This window comes from Epinephelus lanceolatus, chromosome 23 (genome assembly GCF_041903045.1).
Source record: "Epinephelus lanceolatus isolate andai-2023 chromosome 23, ASM4190304v1, whole genome shotgun sequence".
In the NCBI taxonomy this organism is placed as follows: Eukaryota; Metazoa; Chordata; class Actinopteri; order Perciformes; family Serranidae; genus Epinephelus; species Epinephelus lanceolatus.
In genome coordinates, this window is record NC_135756.1 from 17,147,422 (window position 1) to 17,168,434 (window position 21,013).

At 39.8% G+C, this 21,013-nt stretch overlaps 1 protein-coding gene across 2 annotated transcripts in view; it reads left to right on the forward strand.

The window, feature by feature from the left end:
• Positions 1-15,026, forward strand: part of cacna2d4a (calcium channel, voltage-dependent, alpha 2/delta subunit 4a) — a 151,747-nt gene extending 136,721 nt beyond the window's left edge. The window contains exons 30-38 of one of the 2 annotated variants that reach the window (XM_033614501.2): positions 1,825-1,869; positions 2,152-2,214; positions 4,738-4,808; positions 6,990-7,065; positions 7,158-7,210; positions 7,872-7,927; positions 10,571-10,591; positions 11,120-11,240; positions 14,885-15,026. In XM_033614501.2, the coding sequence (XP_033470392.2) occupies positions 1,825-1,869; positions 2,152-2,214; positions 4,738-4,808; positions 6,990-7,065; positions 7,158-7,210; positions 7,872-7,927; positions 10,571-10,591; positions 11,120-11,240; positions 14,885-15,011 (633 nt within the window). In that variant the 3' untranslated portion in view covers positions 15,012-15,026. The remainder of the gene's footprint in view (positions 1-1,824; positions 1,870-2,151; positions 2,215-4,737; positions 4,809-6,989; positions 7,066-7,157; positions 7,211-7,871; positions 7,928-10,570; positions 10,592-11,119; positions 11,241-14,884) is intronic. The other variant, XM_033614502.2, reaches the window with a different exon arrangement.
• The last annotated feature ends 5,987 nt before the right edge of the window (positions 15,027-21,013 follow it).

Below are 21,013 nucleotides of genomic sequence, written 5' to 3' on the forward strand. Positions count from 1 at the left end.
AGGGACTTTTATGATAGAGAAATAAAGCACCATGTAAATTTGGATGAAATTGGAATATTTACAGCAGTTTATAAGTCAAAGAAATATAGAATAATAGCTGCACTATACCAATATCTATTAGAGAGAAGAGGAACCACAACAATGTATGTAAAGTTGAGATGGGAAAGAAGAACTATGGTCGCATATTCGGAGAACACAACAGTCTATAACATCCTCACAGACTTAGAGAGAGCACTGTTGGAAGAAAATAATTAAATTCTTCATTACACCCAAAATTAAGAACAAATATGTTTCTATGGCACAACCATGTTGGAGAAGATGTGGGGCAAAAAAATTTTATCTGAAATTGCACAGTTTTGGGTAAATGTTCATATGGCTATTATCAAAATTCTGGGTCATGATATATCCTGATCATACATAGTACTGTACTTTGGCAATATGACAGGAGAAACTGTGTTAAGAGAAGATGCAAGTTTTTTGCTAACATTTAAAAAGGCCGTCACTAAGAGATGGTCCAAGGCAGCATCACCAACACAAGATGGGAAGTCTCTTTACCTTTTGCCATATCTGGTTTGTTTGTTATTGTGTCCAAGTCTTGCTCAAGGAGAAGTCTCATGAGATGTGACTTGTTACACGAAGACAACGCTGGAAATGAGTAGGAGTTGGAGAGAGTAGTGCTGGGAATAGTTTGTTGTATTGGAGTACAGAAAACATAGTTCAGTCTTATCTAAAAGATAAAAAAAAAAAAACAACAGCTTGTGTTTGCACATTCTCAACAGGTGCCAACAAGTTGTTGTGCTACGCTTTGCACAGCTTAGGGTACTTTCACACCTGCCCTGTTTGGTTCAGTTTAATCAAACTCCAGTTTGTTTGCCTTCTAAGTGCGGTTCGTTTGGGCAGGTGTGAAAACAGCACTTGCACTTGGGTGCGCACCAAAACAACCGGACCGGAACCTTCTTAAAGAGATGGTTTCCATCTGGTTACAAATTAACTCTGGTGTTGTGAGAACGTGTTCCAACCTCGATCTGAACCAACTGCAGTCACATGACACATTGGTTGGGTTAAACATGAGCATGTTACAGTCCTGGAGGATTATTAGATGTGCAGCACATCTAATGCATCAAAACATTGTTTTCTAGTTGGAGCCGCGCCTCGTTTTCAAACTGTATGGTTTGACTAAAATGAACAATGACAACAAGACAGTACACGACTAAAATCGCTAAGCGCTAAAATCAACCTGTGTAGTTGTCCCTCCATTGTGACATTACAAAGTGTCACATTTATTTTGCAAGTGTACTCTTCTTCAACGTTTTGTTTACTTCCTGGATTTCTCCAAATGGAAATTCTGACCAATCAAAGCAGCTCTCTCACGCAAAGCTTTTGATCTGGTCAGCTTGTAAATGCTGCAGTGAGAACATGAAACAACTCTAGGCAATTACGCAACTTTGGGACAAAATTAGTCCCTGATTCTGACCAAAGCAAGACAACTCTAGGTTTGAAAGCAGCCTTAGACACAATAATAAACAGACTGGATCAAGCAAACAGTAAAGAGACGCTTCAGAGACTTATTATAACAATCAGAGCCTGTGTGTGGCAAAAAAAAATAACCACTTGTTACATCTTGTTACATCTTTGGTATCGCACAGCTGCTGGCTTCGGTCCTCTCTCTCGATACTGGACCAGTTTTAAAAGGTGTTTATGTAGTCACGTTGACATACAAACATAGGAAATAGGGTTCAGGTTGAAAAATGCTGAAGTTACCCTTTAATGGTGAAACACAGTTCAAATATTTTCTTTCTCTCTGTCTGTTTGTCTTTCCTCCAGTGCTCTGATACAGAAGGAGTTTGTCCTCTTCGGTGTGACAGCTTTGTGAGTATACTCTGCTATCTCTCTGATATGTAGTAAATTCTCAAGCTAGCATGAATCTATGACTAAACTATTTCATGTCTTGGTATTCAAGCCCCAAAAAAAAGATGTTATCCTGTGCTTCTTGACAAAGCTACTAAAGTAGAAAATTGACTCACAAAGCTTTAATTTTGCCTCACTTCATAATTACATGAATTATTTTGCTTGTTGTTATCGTTGTCTGTGGTGTTTGACACAGATCTTTCCTTACATAAGTAATTGCTCTGTCTCTCTGTCTCATCTCAGGATATTGCATGCTACGCGATTGACAATAATGGCTTTGTCCTAATTTCTAAACAGCGCAGTGATGTGAGTTCACACACACACACACACACACATACACACACACAGAAAATGGGCTTTCTCGACTTTGACTTGATTATTTGAGAGCTCCTAAGCCTGTTAATTTTTCATTACCTAACAAGAAAAGAACCATGTGAAATATCCAAAACATTCTGTGCCTATTATTCAGAAAGAAATACATATGTATGACTTACATGAACACTGTGTAAGAATTAAGGGGATTTAGTGGTATCTAGCTATCTGTCTGTGATATTTTACATTGCTTTACGGAAGCTTACTTGGTTGTTCATGTTCAAAAGGATTTCCATGACCTGTCTGGGCCCATATAAAACTTTTACCCAACAACAAGACGGAGTGATATAACAGCCTTTTCCCACAGTAACTATCAATAATAAGTGTAAGCAGTAAAATGACTCATTGCTCACAAATCACAACTGTATAACAGCCCAGCACTACAGAGGCCTTCAATTATGCAACACAACAAAACGTAAGCAAAGCAGCAATGTGCGCTGTAATTTTACTGGAGCAGTTATAGTTTATAGTTTTTGCACACTTGTCTCTTTATTTCTGTTATTTAAACATCCACATAAAGTTCTGGAGCAGGAAGCAGCACTAAACCGATCTAATAAAAAGCTTTATATCTGATGTGTTATAGGTAACATAATCTCACTCCCAACTGCTTACATATTGCTGCTTGCTCAGTGGACTTTTGATATCTACATATGATACGCTAGGTATCCTGGGTGCGTCTGTTGTTGATCCTCTGGGATGCTGTGTCAGCTAACACTTGTTATATGGAATGAGTCTTTTCAAAATACACTTCCATTTTTACATGAAATGTAAACTTCGTCCTTTTCAAAATATACTTACATCAGTAAAACCCCTCATGTTTCCATTTTTCTCCTTGTGCAATAGATGCACATTGTTGTCGTCACATATTGACATTTCGTCATGGACTTTCCACGTCCACATAAAACGTGAAAGGTACCCTGGGTGCGTTCGTTGTTGATGTTCTGGGACACTGTGTCAGGTTCTGCCTGTTACATGCATTGTCTTCTTTTGAGATACACTTCTGTTTTCACAGGAAATTTACTGTTTACATACAGTCTCTTTCAAAATAAACTCACCACGTCATTACAACACCACGAATTGAATTTTTTTTTTACCTTCAACAACAAAGGCGTATGGTTAGGTTTAGGAAAAAAGAACAGGGTTTGGCTTTAGACGGGACGCGAACACTGCTCTCTTTGTCGGTGTTTGTTGGACCCATCCACCACCACTCCTGCCAACTTGAATCAGATCTATCGCCTATCTATCTATCAATCGATTGATATCGCTATCAATCGCCGCCTTAACTATCGTCCCTGTCCCGCCGCATTTCCCCCAACACTGCCTGGCACCGTTAAACTACAACGACAACCATCCGCGTATTATCCAGACGTTAAAGGATGCCCTTTTTCGTTGGTTTGTGACGCCGCAAGTCACCGCCCAAGCACCAGATTTTGACGACTTCGGAGTGAGACTGGGCTCTAAAAGCACATGGATGGGTTTAGAAAAAAACATCATAGTTTGGCCCAACATTCATACAGGAAGCAAACACCAGGCTCCTGGGTGAAAGTCCTGGTGTTGTTAAACCCATCCACCACACCTTTCGCCCATGCTATAGGGACTTTCCAGCAACTTGAGTTGTGTTGTTTTCTGGTTACGGTTTTCTATCTGAAATTGTTGCACATTCAAAATAAATATGAAAAATATTGTGTCACGTTTACACATCAAAAGCGTAGAGAGTCATTTTACCTAAAAGTAGTGAAGATAATGTGGTGTAATCAGCAGACATCAACAACATGAGAGGATAGCCTAACTCAGATAGCCAGCTCTCAACAGGTCAGATAGGAATATCCAGATGGATTGTGATGATGAGTAGGATGTAATAAAGGATGAGGACTGCATAGAGAGAGAGGGAGTGACAATGCAGAGACAGAGGGAGGAAGGACAGCTTGGCCACTCAGTGCCAAATGCAAGACGCAGGCAGAGGGAGGTGACAGCCAAGGAGGTAGCTCCAGTGGAGAGAAGCAACCGACCATATGTGTCCGTCCATTTTGTCTTGTATTACCAGTTTTCACAAGAATTGAACACATTGTACTCTTTGCTCAAAGTTTCTGTGCATAACAATATTTATCTGATGACAGATTTTTTAAAAATGCATATGAAAAATACACACTTGGTGTCCAAAGGTCTTAACTCTTGGCAAAAAAGTGAATCAGCAATTTTCCCAAAATGTCCCACCATTGCAAAAAGACCTCTAGTGACTGAGTACATGTGAGGAAAACACATACATTGCCTCTAAACCAACGCTCAATATAACATAGCTGCATGAATAATTGATCACACAGTTCACATTGTGGTAAAAATGGAGAGGGTAAACTGCAAGGACAGGAGATGATATTCCCCCTGTCAATGTATCATGACACCAATTACATGTGTTTAGCCACACAGCTGGTTTCACACCCCCTTTCTCTTTCCTGATAGGCGGGAAGATTCTTTGGTGAGGTCGACGGATCCGTGATGACAACGCTAATCAGAATGGGCATGTTCAAAAGGTAATATCTGGCTGTCATTGACAAGGTAGTTGAGTTTCTGGTTGCCTCTCTGTCTGTTAGCAAAGCACAGAGTGTTGCCTCGTCCTGACAGGGCCTACAGGGATGTTAAACTTCATGTAAACTTTTCTAAATCAATTAGGCGTGAAGCAGCAGTGTCCCCACATCGCAATGTTGAGTGCCATATTATGCATTCTGGTGTCTCAAGCTGCATGACGCCATGCATTTGAATCTGCCTCATGAATGTGATTACATGCCTCACGCTGTATCACAAACAGAAGTGGCTGCTGTTGAGTCTTGTCTGGGTGGCTTGCACTGTTTTCCATTTACTTTTTGGTTCTTATACACCTAAGCCATGCATTAGTATGCACATGAAATCCGTAGCCTGGAGGACGTGATTTACTGTCATTATAGAGACTCGAGCTTTGTTTTTATTGCTGTATCATGGTATAGACTCTGCCCTGTGTTGTACTCTCTACGTGCCGAGGGTAGCTGATTCACCCATCTTTGTATACACGCTATAGATGTCCCTGCTTTTCCCCTCAGCTCCATCTTAAGCTCCTGTGACTGCTGTGGATTTTTTTCCCCCTCCTACTTTTTGCCCGTCTTTTATGTTTGAAATCTTGTTGAGTGATGTGCTATTTTTATACAGCTAAAAGATTTTTGTCATGTTTCATTTGACACAGGATATTACATAACTGGTTTTGAGCATGCGTTAACTTCAGTGGCTGTGTACTCATACTTGCATTTATAGATGCATGCCTCTGCAGATTGGTGTGTGTAAGGAGTAGGATTTAGGCTGATATACTGGTAGAAATGGAATATAATATGATAGGTATGTTTCTTTAGTGTAGAATCACCCGAAAATAAGAATCATCATGTTTTCATTACCTTAGAATGAGCGGTTTATAGCTACACAGGAAGTGGAACCTCATCTATAGAGGTTTCTGTTGCCACCACTGTGTTTCTACAGTAATCAAGTACAGACAAACCAAACACGGCCCTAGATAGAGCCATTCGTGATTGACCGCTATTAGCAGCCCCTCCCTGACAAGGGTGTCTGGATTTTCTGTGTTTTAACTGGGTTAAATTACCTGGTCAATTTGTTTTGGGGAGGAAGAGACCTCTATGGATAATTCAGTCCTTGGTAAATATCCCCTAAACATCTGGATCTTGAGTTACAGAGACAAAAGGTGAGCTCACGTTGGCAGGTGCTGCGCTAGCGGCCCTTCTCTCCGACGAAGTGGCCAAACCACATCGGAGAACCACTGATTTTTAACATGAAACTGCTTTATTCTGTGGTTCACTAGTTTGAATCACAGGGTCTGTTTGTTTGAGAGAGGAACAGACCTCACCACTAGAGGCCACTAAATCCCCCTAAATCTAACACACTGCTCCTTTAAATGTTGCTACCCTTATGAGTCAGCATCAGAAACACTAATCAGTGAAATTATTAGTAAATTATTATTGTGATATGTGATTGCATTCATCCACAAAAATGTAGCTGTAATAATAAGACACGTTCCCTAAAGATTTACTTTCCTGAAGAATATTGTTTTTAATAAATCTTGCTCGTTAACTTTTATTCAGTGAGTCATCATGTTTTGTAAGATAATGTGCAGTGTTTATAAAGCACAGTGCAAAGTGCCACACATTTCAGCTGCATTTAAAATACAATTTGGTTATTGAAAAATATGATTAAGGATTTCAAAGGGCTCTTATAATACACAATGTTTTTCCAGACAAATGTTTAACCTATAGATTAAATTATGTTCAATTTTGTTTTCTCACTGTTTTCTTACTTGAAGTCTTGTCGACTAGTTTAACTTTAAACCTTTGTTTAAGCACCGGGGAAATTAGTTGTTAGGAACAACCCCAGTGTTTGTGTTCTGGTGTCTCAAAAAAAAAAAAAAAAGTCAAAACACTGGGTCAGTCCTCTGTGTAAAAACTAGAGTAATTCTAGCACTGAGTTTATTTTCTCTCAGCTTTCTTTCTTTTCTACGTTCAGTTACAGATCAGGGTTTCGACAAAGGTTAAGCTCAGCTATACAGCGCTGTGTGTAACAGTCTGCAGGGGGTCAAGGAATCGATGTAAGTCAGTAAATACTGCCTGAAGAGCAACACCATGTGCTTTTGTGTATGTGTGTGTGTGTGTGTGTGTGTGTGTGTGTGTGTGTTTCCTCAGGGTGTCCTTGTTCGACTACCAGGCCATGTGTAAGATGAACTCGCACTCTGTCAGCAGCGCCCGTCCACTTCTCAGTGTATGTGCTGTGTCCTTATACTACATACAATATATCACCATAATGATCTCTGAAGTCTGTGGTAACTATAATCTGTCTGTTTACCTCTACAGCCATTCTATGGCTTGGCTTCAGCTCTCAAGTGGTTCCTCTCCAACTTCCTGCTGTAAGTGTTGCTAGGAGCGACCAGAATGTCTAAAGTTAAGGGTATTTTTCTTAAAATAGCTGTTATGTATCACTTATTAGTAAATTTGTTGTTTGTGTAAAAGCAGCGGAAAGTTTTTTTCTTGTTTGACAGTATGAAATTATTGTAGGAGTAGTTTGCTGTCATTGCTGTCTTGCCAAGAGTTAGATAAGAAGATCAATACCACTCTCATGTCTATATGGTAAATATCAATCTACTGCCAACTGTCAGTTAGCTTAGCACAAAGACTGTAAACAGGGAGAAACAGCTAGCCTGGCTCTGTCCCAAGATAGCAGCCCACCAGCACCTCTAAAGCTGATATATTTTATCTTGTTTGATGAATCTGTAATAACACTACATAGTAAAAACAATTAGCTGTTCAACAGGAAGCTATTTGCTAGACTAAAAACATCTCAGTTTGTTACTGTAGTGACTTGGTAAGGCTTATCCAGTTATCCAAAACCTCCTACCAATTACTGCTGAATAATTTGAGGACCCATTTTCATATTCCCATGTTACAACTTTGGGTCCTGGCCCAGTTTTTGAAAGCTGAATGCAATCTGCCTGCAATCTGCTTTGGTCTATAACGATGGCCGCCTAATTGACTCGCTCTCCCTGTCCACTCTCCTCTCTTCTTCACAAGGTTTCTCCTGGAGTTTAATATCTGTGGCTTCTGGCACACGGACCATTTTGCTGACGGTGAGCTCTACAAGAAAAAATGTGGCCAACTAAGGTCCAACGCTTTGTGACTAATGTCTCTTTACATCTGCTAAGATATTTTCTTCCTTGTGTGTAAATCATGTATACTCTAAATTATCACAACCTTCAGAGCAGATAATTATAATCCAATTCTTTATAAATGATTCACATATCATCTACATGGATTGCTGAAATTCTTAAGGGATTATGAAATCATATTCAAGTCTTAAAGCTGGAGTGCAGAACTTTCATCTCCCCCCTCTGGCAGTGAGACAAACACTGTCGACGTGGGCTTATGACATATGCCTGCAGGTGACCTTGCCACATCTCCCCCCTCCCCAGGAGTGCTCTCTTCATGTCTCTCTTTTTTTTAACTTTAATCCTTCCTCTGAACGCAGAGTTTCTTTTTTAGGATTTTCCATCATAGCCTCCATCATAGTTCTGGCTGCTGCTCTGTCACTATTGACATTGCTATTACTATTGACTATTGCTTTCTGTGAGTTTGTGGGTCACATGATATTTGTGACTTCTGATCTGTAAAAAAACAATCCACAAATGTGAAGTATAGTCATTGTAATGCTTGTCTTGTCTTATGTGGGTAACAAATAATGAAGTCCAATAAAAACTTCCATAAAGTTGTGGCTGAGGCGACAATGAGTCGCAGGAGCTACCGACTGTTTCACTGGAAAAGGGGCAAAAATTTGTGTCATGTTTCCATCACTGTTGATCAAATACATAAAAAAGTACCTTGTTTAGATTTACAAATACTTGCTCACCAAATGTGTCAAAATAAAATACCAAATACTGCTGTGAGAAAATTTGTAATATGAAAATACAAAATACATTCACTACAAACTGATGTTATTGTATTTAGGCATTTAGTGGCCTCAGTATAGGTCTGACCTTAACCCCCGCACACTGAAAAGATGAACTCTGCTAACTTTCCACATCATACATCTAAAGTTTCAAATCAGGATATCTTGGAGGTGGGACGGTGTGAATTCCCAGGTGCATGCTGGTTGGTTTCTGTCAGTCAATCTGACCACTGACTTATAGAGCAAACAGCCAACTGAAATGCACCTGGGGGAACTGAACAGTTGGGCCAAAGTGAGAAAGTACATTTCCAGGATCTCCAACTTTATAAGTAATCAATAAAATGAGCACAGGCATTACAGCAGAGTGTGACACAGTACAAAATAGCAGAAGAGAAAGAGCAGCACTCTGTCTCCCCTTCTCCCCAGTACCAACAGCAACCTAAAAAAATATTCCTCTTTGTGTACCCAATCCAGGGGAACACAAAGGAAATATTGGTTCACAGTGAGCCTGCTGCTGGATAAGACAGGACGTCAGATGATGCACTTACATTTAGCCAAAGAATGTGATTAGGGCTGATAGATGCACTGTTTTCCCTACAGTTTAAACCTGGTGATTAACATGTCTTTTTGAGCATAAAATGGCATTAAAATACAAACTTTAAAAGTATATTGTTGCAAATTACATCTTATCTTTTCTGTTAAGCAAAATACAAATTACAGATTAAATATGTTATTAAGTCATTAAATATACATTCATTTGAAATACTGCCCATCTCTGCTGCTGATTGGAGCTGGAGCTGATAAATACCTGTGACTACTGAAGAAATTGTCCCAGAAATTAATACCTATACCCCTTTTCCACTGCACAAAAGACCCGCTAATACCCACTAGCATCTGACTTTTACTTTTAATCTGAAAGGTTACAATTGGCGTTCACACCCCGGGTATTTATCAGCTCCAGTAGGCAGTAATGCCGTCCTTGCAGCGCTAGTACGTCATTCCAAATAAGTCTGCACCAAGTTCAAAAGGGAGATTGAATAAGTAAGAGATATAAAAAAAACCCCAAAACACCGTAACATTTTAAATGGCCTCCAGCTGCTTTCTGCTGTTTACTAAGCTGTTTTCCCACCTGTATGTTGAAAGTGTCACACCAGTTAAAAAATAAAACAGAAAGGCATGCTCGTCTGCTGCAAAGCCACGGACACAGCTCTGGTTTACTGGCAATGAGGAAGAAGTCTATAGCCTATTTTCAGTGGGGTTTCCCGTGTTTAAAAACCTGCAAACACTCGCTAATTTTAGTGTAGAAGAGGTACTATGTTAACCTTTCCTACTAAAGAAGAAAGCCAGATCTTATTGGGTGTTAGGGGTTATTTTATCCAGTGGGAAAGGGGCTGTAGAGAGAGCTTTCCATGCCAGCAGTAATAGCTTAATCAGCATAGTGTGAACTCGTTTGGCAAGGGCTTGAATGTAACGGACGTTCATCCCGCACTCCAGCTTTAACATGAACGTGTCTGGACTGATAATACTCCCCTTCAACACTCACTAATTTTGCGTCACATCAATCTGTGCTGCCACTCACAGCAAACTCAGCAAACGTCAGAGTAATGACACACACACGCATGTTCAATAACAGGAGTGTTTACTGTAAAATGTGTGCAACATTAATCACCAGCCTAAAATGTCCTTATGGAACAACAACACATCCTCTGATCCACTCACCTCTCATCTGCCTCTGTCTATCCATCAATTGCACCCTCCTCATTACTCCACCTGCCAATCATCCACTCGTCATCCGACTCCAAATCATCATCATCATCCCTCCATTCAGCCAAACCATCTTTCAGCGTGTGTGAGTATCCATCTTGAAGTGTTTTTTGGGGGGAAAGATCAGTGGGGTTTTCTTGCATTCTGTGTGTGGTGTAGCATTTGTAGTATACTTCAAACAAAATAAAATGTGGTGTCTCTGAGGACATAAGTATCTTTCAGTGCGAACAGGCACAACTGGCAAAACAAGACCCATGCACACACTGAAACTCATGTAATTCTGAGGAAGTCAAACAGAAAACATAGCTCGGAACCAGACGTGGAAATTTCAACAAGCCATTATGGCTCGTCTTTCTGGTTTCAAACCCATCATTTTACCTGTACACAGACACCAAATTCAATTTTGTTTGGAGTACACAGCAAGCTGGAGTAACTCTGGTCATGGTAGAAAGAGCAATAAATGGCTGAAGTGTGAAGTGTTTAAATAGCACCCAGCGTTCTCCTGTGACAGAGTGTGAGAGCCTGTCAGTCATCAACAAAACGTCACACATACACTTTCACACACACTTAATTCCCAACCTCGAGTCATGACCCATATCTATTTCTCCATTAGCCTCAGCTCATAAGAAAAGAGGGGACATCCTGCAGCCGTGTGACACCGAGTACCCCAGCTTCGTCTACGAGCCATCAGTCAAAGAGACCAACAGCATTATTAAGTGTGGACGCTGCCAGAAGTAAGCACACACTCATGGACACATATGCACACACAAATCTGCAGTGCAGTCCCCTCGAAGCCCGAGACCAGTCATATTAAATTGTCCTTCGAAAATCCATTTTCCACGGCTTTGCTCTGCTCTGCATACTGAGAGCTGTGTGTGTTTGTACAAGAGTATCAGGAAGAGAGAAATAAGTAGAAAAGGAACAGAATTAGATCTGGGTGCGTGTGGTTATAGAAAGACCGAGAAGGAAATGGAGAGTGAGAGACTGGAAAACTGAGAGAAAGTATTAAGAGAGGTAAATGAAAAAAACAGAGAGCGGGTGACAGAAACAGAGATGGAAAAACAGTGGGAGGCAAGACGAGGGAGAAAGGGGAGTATCTTAGTGTGTGTGTGTGTGTGTGTGTGTGTGTGTGTGTGCGTGCGCGTGCTTGTGCGTGTGTGTTTGAAAGAGAATGAGAGAACCAGGGAGACTGAGGTTACTTTATTATTTCAGCAGGTTTGTGATCATACGTTGAGTTTGAACGCCCTCATGAGGCCACAGGAGGTATAACACCACACAAACACTACTTGCAGCACCAGAACTGGACAAGATTACAACATTTCAGAATGTTTATTACCCAGAACGACAAGTCCATGCAGTCAAGTGAATCTGAAGAAGTATTTTTCTATATAAATAATCTTGAATTGTTATATACAATATTATTTAGTGGGCGGCAGTAGCTCAGTCTAAAGGGAGTTGCTTGGGAACCAGGGGGTCGTTGGCTCAAGTCCCTATATGGACCACGTATGGAGCATGGACTGGTTGCTGGAGAGGTGCCAGTTTGCCTCCTGAGCACTGCCAAGGTGCTGTTCAGCAAGGCACTGAACCCCAGCTGCCCAGGACGCCTGTCCAAGGCAGCCCCCTCGCTCCAATAGGTTCTGTTTGTGCATGTGTGTGTATTTCGAGCCTGAATGTATATGGCAGCAGAGTGACAAAATTGAATTTCCCCTCAGGAATTAATGAAGTATATCTTCTTCTTCTATTTGGAGTTTTTTAAGCTAATGCAAAGGTAGTAGTATCTTGTGAAACTAGACGACCTAAGGCATCCATTAGCACCAATCCTATTGGCATAGTTTGTTGGAAAGGGCTAAATAAAGCTCTAAAATTAGGCAAAATTCTGGTGAGGAAACATCTGGCATGGCCATTTTTAAAGGGATTCCTTGAACTCTCACCTCAGAATATCTGAATGAAAATTGGTTCTGTTGATACCCACTAGTGGGGTTGTTCCTAATAAATAGTTTGTTCCTTACAATCAATGTACTCCTTCAAATTAAAGCTGAATATTTGTCGTTTTAAGGAAAAAGACAACCAGCCTATTTGAAGAATGACGAGTCACCTCACATGTTTAGATACGTAACACATTAAAACATGATTGTTGTGGAACTCAAAATGTTCAGTGTATGAGTATTAATCTCTGCACATCAGATAATAGATAATAGAATTCCTGAAATTCAGTTATGGCTTTTGGTTTTGGTGTGTCACCCCAAGATTTTCAGTGGCCCCCTCTGGCCACCCCTATGAAAAATTTCTGGGAGTGCCACTGCATCAGTGGTTCGGCTAAAACAAACTGAGGTTAGTTTTCCCTGTTGGTACGGTACGGAAAGCTGTGGGTTGAACTCTTGTGTGGATCAAACAATCGAATCATGACTGCTTTAGAAGATGGGTCTAGGTGTGCTTCTAAGATCACTCTGGTGCAGATTGTTCATGGTGTGAAAGCAAATAAACCAACCACAGGATTTTATAATTGCAGATGTGTGATTTTAGCATGATTTCAAAAGCTAAACTGCTAATGAACCCATCTGCTGATCAGGAAATCTATTCAGGAAGCAATCTTATAATTGACCTGTGTAAGGCTGTGTATACAGTATAGCGTATTTATGCAAATCATTTTGTAACCATGGTAACACATATGCATGCCAGCATGGGTATTTTCCCTGATTAAAAAGCTGTTAAAGCTGATGTGTTTGAATCCAAGTCTGTGTACTTTGCCAGCCCATTAGGTCCATTAAAAAGTGTGTGACGGCGATTCCACAGTAATAAGCCCCGAATCATTACTGTGCAAAGGTTCCCACACATGTCGCCAATTAAATTTTTAGAAGTTTTTCATAACTTTTTCTCATTATATTTCCCCATTTCCTTGACTTTACTTAAGTAGTTAAAAATGTGTAGGCAGATCGTTGGAAGCGGCAGTGGATTGGTTGAGCATCAGTTAAAGTTGTCTCGCAGGTAGTAGAAGCAATAACATTATCTGGCCTGTCTTCAGCACATACAGCACAGACATCATCGTCATCATGCACTTCCCAGGCGTTTGCAGATAAGCAAACTGCTCATTTGCTAACTTGCCACTCGTTCGGAAGGGAATGAGGGAAGTAACTCACTCAGGGTTGGGAGTGAGTTACTGCCTCAATGTATTGTTCATGAGTGAGGGTAGAATAGAGCGTGAGATGGATCAGTGGTTTGGCGCGGTGTCTGCAGTGATGTGGGCGCTGTGCCAAATGGTGGTGGTGAAGAGGGAGCTGAGCGAGAAGGCTAAGCTTTTAATTTACTTGTCCATCTACGTCCCAACCCTCACCTATGGCCGTGAGATCTGGGTTGTGACCGAAAGAATGAGGTCGCGGATACAATGAGCCAAAATGAGTTTCCTCCAGCCTTAGAGATAGGGTAAGAAGCTCGGACCTCCGGAGGGAGCTCGGAGTAGAGCCACTGCTCCCTTGCGTTGAAAGGGGTCAATTGAGGTGGTTCGGGCATCTGATCAGGATGCCTCCTAGGCACCTCGCGTTGAAGGTGTTCGGGGCACGTCCAACTGGTAGGATGCCCCGGGGCAGACCCAGAACACGGTGAAGGGATTACATATCTTATCTGATCTGGGAACACCTCTGGGTTCTTCAGGAGGAGCTGGAAAGCATTGCTGGGGAGAGGGACATCTGGAATCCTTTGCTCAGCCTACTGATAAGCAGTTGAAAATGGATGATGGATTAGAATGTATCGCGAAACATTGGACGCTTTGGGATTTTAATGAATTTAAGTATAGAAAATGTATATTCAAAACTTATCCAAAACATTCTGGTAATTCCAAACCATTTCCAGGCCTGGAAAACATTTTTTCTGTTTTAATTTAATAACTTTTCCATGAATTTCATAACTGTGGGAATCCTGCTGTTTAAGACGCCTCCTTTTCTTTGCAGTTGACTTGCAGTCTAATAATATTAATAATGCTTATGATCTGTTATTACTCTGTGAGTTTTTGTGACACCAAAGAGCATAAATAAACACATTAGAAACATTAAAGTGCTGCATTAACTTTTATGAGTCACCAGAATTTTATTTCACCATGTGGATCCTGATGATGCAGGATGACAGTCGCCAAAACTGTCTGATCAAGTTTCCTGTCAGTCTGTATAACTTCATGTTTGTAAAAAGTCAATGTGAACAGGAACCAGACCACAACTAAATGCACCAATGTATTTTTCCCCCTTGGTCTAGACCTAATGAACTGAACTACAGGTGTGAAAACACCCCAAATGTCATAGAGTACATTAAAGTTTTTCTTTCTCTGTGTTTTTGTATGTGTGCACATCTTCACACTTTCATATTACATGTGTTTGTTTGTGTGTGTCAGGATGTTCGTGGTGCAACAGATACCAGATAGCAACCTGTTGATGTTGGTGGTGCAGGCAGACTGTGACTGTTCCAGACAGTACCCACCCATCACCATGGAGCCCAAGGAAGTCAGATATATCCTTTGATGTTTTGGCTTTCATGGAGTATGCTGGTTAATTATCTCAGATGTTGTTCGAGTTTGTTCTACATAATAAACTTGCTGCTTTTTTTTTACTTTTTCCCAAATGAGTTCCCTTTGTACGGGAAAGTAAATTCCAAGAGCTTGTCCCAGCTTCCCAGCCGTAAATACTATAACTGTTTAATAACTTGTGTTGATATTTAATGAGAATTGAAGAGACGCCTCCTTTGATCCTGTTGTTGCTCCTTGACCCCACTGCACATAATGCCTCAGTGAAGTGTGACAGGATGAGGTCCCAGAAGATTCGCCGACGCCCTGAGTCCTGCCACGCATACCATCCCCAGGTCAGCTTCTCATTGGCTCACCCTGTTAATGTTTCCATTTTTTGCCAGCATATTTAGCTTGACTGCATTGAATTGCTATCAAAAGACTTAAAGGTACGGCGTGTAGGATTTAGGGGGATATATTTGTATGTGTATGGATTACTGTAATTTTTTTTATGTTGATCTGTTGTGTGCACACAACATCTATAGCATGTCTGTCTGTCTTGGGAGAGGGATCCCTCCTTAGTTGGTCTTCCTGAGGTTTCTTCCATTTTTTTCCTCAGTTAAAGGGCTTTTTGGGGGTAAAAAATTGAAATTGAAAAATTGAATTAAATTGGCAGAAATGGAATATAGTATAATAAGTATGTTTTCTTTGGAGTATAATCACCTGAAAATGAGCATTGTTGTGTTTCTGTTACCTTAGTATGAGCCGTTTATATCTACATGGGGAGCAGGTCTTTGTCCACAGAGTCTACCGTGTTGCACCGCCATGTTTCTACAGTAGTCCAGAATGGTCAAACCAAACACTGGCTCTAGTTTGGGCCATTTGTGTTTTCCTTCTCACGTTCCTCCGAGACAAACAGCATCAGAAAAACATTAACTTGTCAACGTGAAACTGCTTTATTCAGTGTTTTTACCGGTTTAAATCACAGGGTCATTTGTTTTGGGAAGGAAGAGACTTAGTTGGATAATTCGGCTCCTGGTTAAAATCTCCTAAATGTCTGGATCAGAAAAAAGGTGAGCACACAATAGCAAGAAGTGGCCTAGCGACCTGCCACTGACTCGCCGTAGAATGTTGGAGAAACTTCTTTATTCAGTGTGTTTACCGGTTTAAATCACTGGTTCTCGTTGTCTTGGAGAGGAAGAGACCTTGTCGGATAATTTGGCTCCTGGTTAAAATCTCCTAAATGTCTGGATCAGAAAAAAGGTGAGCACACAATAGCAAGAAGTGGGCTACTGACTTGCCAAAGAGCATCGGAGAAACTTCTTTATTCAGTGTTTTAACCCATTTTAATCACTGGATCCATTTATTTTGGAGATGTGGAGATCTTTGTGGATAATTATACTTAAAGTAAAAACCTCCTGAACAATGAACACTATAAAGGAATCCTAACTGGGAGTTCACACTTGGCACATGGGAGAAGTTTCTGCTTGTTGCAATCTGCAGTCCTCACCACTAGATGCCACTAAATCCCACACACTGCTCCTTTAAGTCATTACAAAAGCACAAAATGAATTGACTTTCTGTTTTGTGTTTGTTGTAGGAGAACGCCAATGACTGTGGAGCAGCTTCTGTTATCTCTCTCTCTGCCTCTCTCTTCCTCACCTGCCTCTCCTTCTTGGTGCTCATCTCCTGATGATGGACAACTTTGCTGTTTCATCCTTTCTTGTATAAGGGAGGAGATATGAATGAATCAAGAGACATGATTGGACACTGGACACCTCAAGTGGATTTAAAAGAAACTGATTCTGCACATTTTGCTCGTGACGACCACAAACCTTGTCTCTGACAACGGACCTTTGATGTGGTGTCTGAGCATTTGTTGGTTAACTCTTATACATTTTACATCTGAACTGAAAACTGCAAAGAAGGCAAGGTAATGGGCCATTGTTGCCATGGATACTTTTCCATGAGTTGCTTTCTCGCACACCACTTTGCATCTCGAAATAAAAGGGGACTAAAGAGATGCAGGTGGCAGCTATGGCGTGCATTGATGAAAGGGGAGTATGAGTCACAAGATGCAACATGACAAAGTCCAGTGGGGGAAACATTTCCTATTTCCCACTGAACTGAATATTGTATTGTAGACACACATGCATATTATATATGCAGCTGCAAGCATGCACTCCTGCCATCCTTCGCCTGTTGACTATCATGCGTGTTGAATGAGAGAAGGGAGAGAAGGGCTACAGCAGTGAATGGTGATTGTGTAACATCAGTGCTGCTGCTGAAAGTCATGTTTTATAAGGGTGTTTGCAACTTTAGTTTCTCTCAGTCTCCTGCAAATCTCAAAGGGTAATGGCTCAGTGCCAAGAAAGTACCTTCAGTGGAGTTGGTAAAAATGCAATAAAGATAATCGAAAAATCTGAATGGGAAGTTCCTTCACAATCTCAGCTTTTAATTTTTTTTATTTTTTTACTTGGATTACATCTTAAAAAGTGTTTGTTTCTGTAACATACAGTATCTTTTAAAACATGTCTGCCTTTGTCTTCATCAGCCGTGTCTTTCTGTGTGTTTGTGCTTACTGTATGTATTTATGTTTGGCTGGACGACACTGTTGAAACTCACAGGATGTAAATCTACAACACCTTAATGGATTTTTTTGGATTACAAATGCTTTCACGTGGTTTAAAAGCAAATCCAGTACATAATAATCATCAAAAGATGCAGTTGTACCAACACACAAATGTTTCTGGAACTAGTGGTGATGATGCGTTTGCAGAACTGTGGTTTTTGGATTCTTTACTTGGGCGTAACGATCATGTACCTGCTACTTATTACTTGACATAAATAATGATATAATTTTATAAAATCATGATTAAAGCAGGAAAAAAGTGGAAGCACTCTGCAAAACAAGATTGTGGTATGAAAAAAACCTGGAACTGTCATATATGTAATTGTAATGTATATTAACAGTGTAAATCTAACTGCATAGGGTATTTTTGTATTTGCTTGTGTTTCATATTTTGAACTTAAGCATTTCATTGTTCAACCCAATCCAATTCCAAAAAAAAGTTGGGAGGCTGTGTAACAAGTAAATAAAAGCAGAATGCCATGATTTGCAAATCCTTTTTGACCTATATTCCATTGAATACAGTAAAAAGACAAGATCTTTAATGTTCAAACTCATAACCTTTATTGTTTTTTGTAAGATATACACTTTTTCTGAATTTGATGCCTGCAACATGTTCCAAAAAAGTTGTGACAGGGGGAACAGAAGACTGGGAAGGTTGTGAAATGTTCAAGAAACACCAGTTTGGATCATACAACAGGTAAACAGGTTAACTGGTAACAGATTAAAGTATGAAAGAGGTGTCCTCGAAATGCTCGGTTGTCACTAGCAAGGGTGGTCACTTTGTGAGTGGGCAAACAGTCCAACAGTTTAAAAACAACATTTCTAAACACACAATTGCAAAAAAAAAAAAAAAAAGAAAAAACGAATTTCACCATCTGTGATCCATCATATCATCAAAAGATCCAGAGAATCCAGAGAAAGCTTGTGTTGGAAAACCATTTAAAGTAAACACAGTTCGTCGCTGCGTCAACAAATGCAATCATATTATCAACATCATCCAAAAACGCAGTCGACCTCTCGGGGCCTGAGCTCATCTGAGATGGACTGACACAACATGGAAAAGTGTGCTGTGGTCTGACAAGTCCACATTTCAAATTGTTTTTGGACACCATGGACGTCCTGTCCTCAGCGCTAAAGAGGAAAAGGACCATCCAGATTGTTTCCAGGACAAAGTTCCGGAGTCAGCATTTGTCATGGTATGAGGGTGTGTTAGTGCCCCTAACATCATGGGTAACTTGTACTGTAAGACATCTGTGAAGGCACCATGAATGCTGAATGGTACATACAGGTTTTGGAGCAACATATGCTGCCATCCAGACAGCGTCTTGCATATTCCAGCAACACAATGCCAAGTTTATGTGTTACAACAGCGTGGCTTCATGGTAAAAGAGTCCAAGTACCAAACTGACCTGCCTGAATATGTGTGGCACATTATGAAGCGCAAAATACGATAAGGGAGATCCCAGACTGTTGAGTAACTGAAGTCGTACATCAAGCCAGAATGGGAAGGAATTTCACTTTCAAAACTTTCAACAGTTAGCGTCCTCAGTTCCCGAACACTTACTGAGTGTTGTTAAAAGAAAAGGTGATGTCACACAGTGGTAAACATGCTCCTGTCCCAACTTTTTGGGACATACTGCAGGCATTAAATTGAGAATGAGTGTATATTTACAAAAAAAAAATAAAGCTTATCACTTTGATCATCACATATCTCATCCTTGTGCTGTATAATTGAATATGAGTCAAAATGATTTACAGATCATTGCTTTCTGTTTGTATTTACGTTTCACACGGCATCCCAACTTTTTGAACAGGGGTTATATTTTGGGCTGTGAGTGAGTTTCCCTGTAGCTTCCTCTCTGGTATCTCTGGATCATCTCACACAGCATGTCTTTCAGTTAAACTCACTCTGATGACAAAATTGCCTGAGACTTGCCTGTTTGTGTAACAGACTCAGATCCACATTGTGTGTGAGTGTGCATCATCACAGTATGTTGTGTCTCTCTGAGATTATATGAGTAATTTAATTCATGTGTCTCATTTTTGTTTGTAGCTTCCATCATACGATATTTGGTGTATTGTATGGTCGACATGTGTCCAAGCTGTATGTTGGCTGACTGAATCATGATTTGAACCAAGTAAATTAAATTATCCATAATGGTTTTTGTACTGTATTTGAAGTCAGTGTGTGATTTGTTTTGTCCGTCAGTGATTAATGTCAGTGTAGATATGAAGAGACTAAACCAAGACAAAGAATCAGTTGAGGACTTCCATGAATACACAAAGAGACTTGTGTCATAAATGTATAAATCCAAGCACTGTGATCGAATTTTTGACTTCCTTTAATCTTTGAACTTGAATAGAGAAGTCGATTAAATCCCAATGATTTATGTCCATTAACAACAAAATAACCACATTGTGATTTGTTACAGTTGCTCCAGTGTAAAAGAAAAAAGATAATTACAAGAAGTAAGAATAAGAGTATGAAATAGAAGTATGTATGCATAAAACAATGAAATAAAAATAAGATAGAAATTAAAATGTGCATTAAAATTAAAAATAAAATGTGCAGTATGCCAGTGTTTAACCCTAGTACTTAAGATATAAAAGATAATTTGAGTATCTTTCTATCTATCGAGAAATTGAGTTAAAATTTTGACCCATACACTAAAGCACTTTGTAACTGTTTTGTAAAGTGCTATACAAATAAGATTATTAACTAGCTCATACTCATGATGTTCCAAATCCACCTCAAAACTACAAGAAAGTCAATAATATTTCATCATTTCTTTTCTTTTCTGGGCAAGAATTGCCCTCCTCTCTTTTATTTTTATTTCTTCTTTTAGTCTGATATTACAATTTAGTTTCAAGTAATTTCCAGAGTGGGGTTACTCCTTTGAATTTAGCCTTTATTGTTAAAATCTGTAAGCGTTAGTTTGGTTTTTATTAGTTTCAGCGTTAGTTTAGTTTTTTGACTCTTGACTGTTGACTCACAGTCATGTAGAGACACCCTAGTCTCTATAAACATATGCACTAGTGCCTCCTCATGCTTAATGTGTTGAAAATGTTGACCAAATTGTCAGTGAGTAATAAAAAAAGACAGTTCTTGTGTTTTTTTTAATTTCATTTTAATTGATTTTGTAAGTACACAATACTGTTTCAATTAGTTTGTGTTTCTTGTAAAGTCTATTTTTATTTCACTTAACCTCAATAAAATATTTTATACATAGTTTTAGAATTTACTTCAGTTTTAATAAACAAAAATAACCTTGTTTAATTAGGTTATAATGACTAGAGCTTGAATAAACTACTTTACCCCACACTAGTGCTTGATTGATTGTTGGTGTTGTAATGACTGAAGTTGACCACTGGGTGCGCTAGTTGCCCCG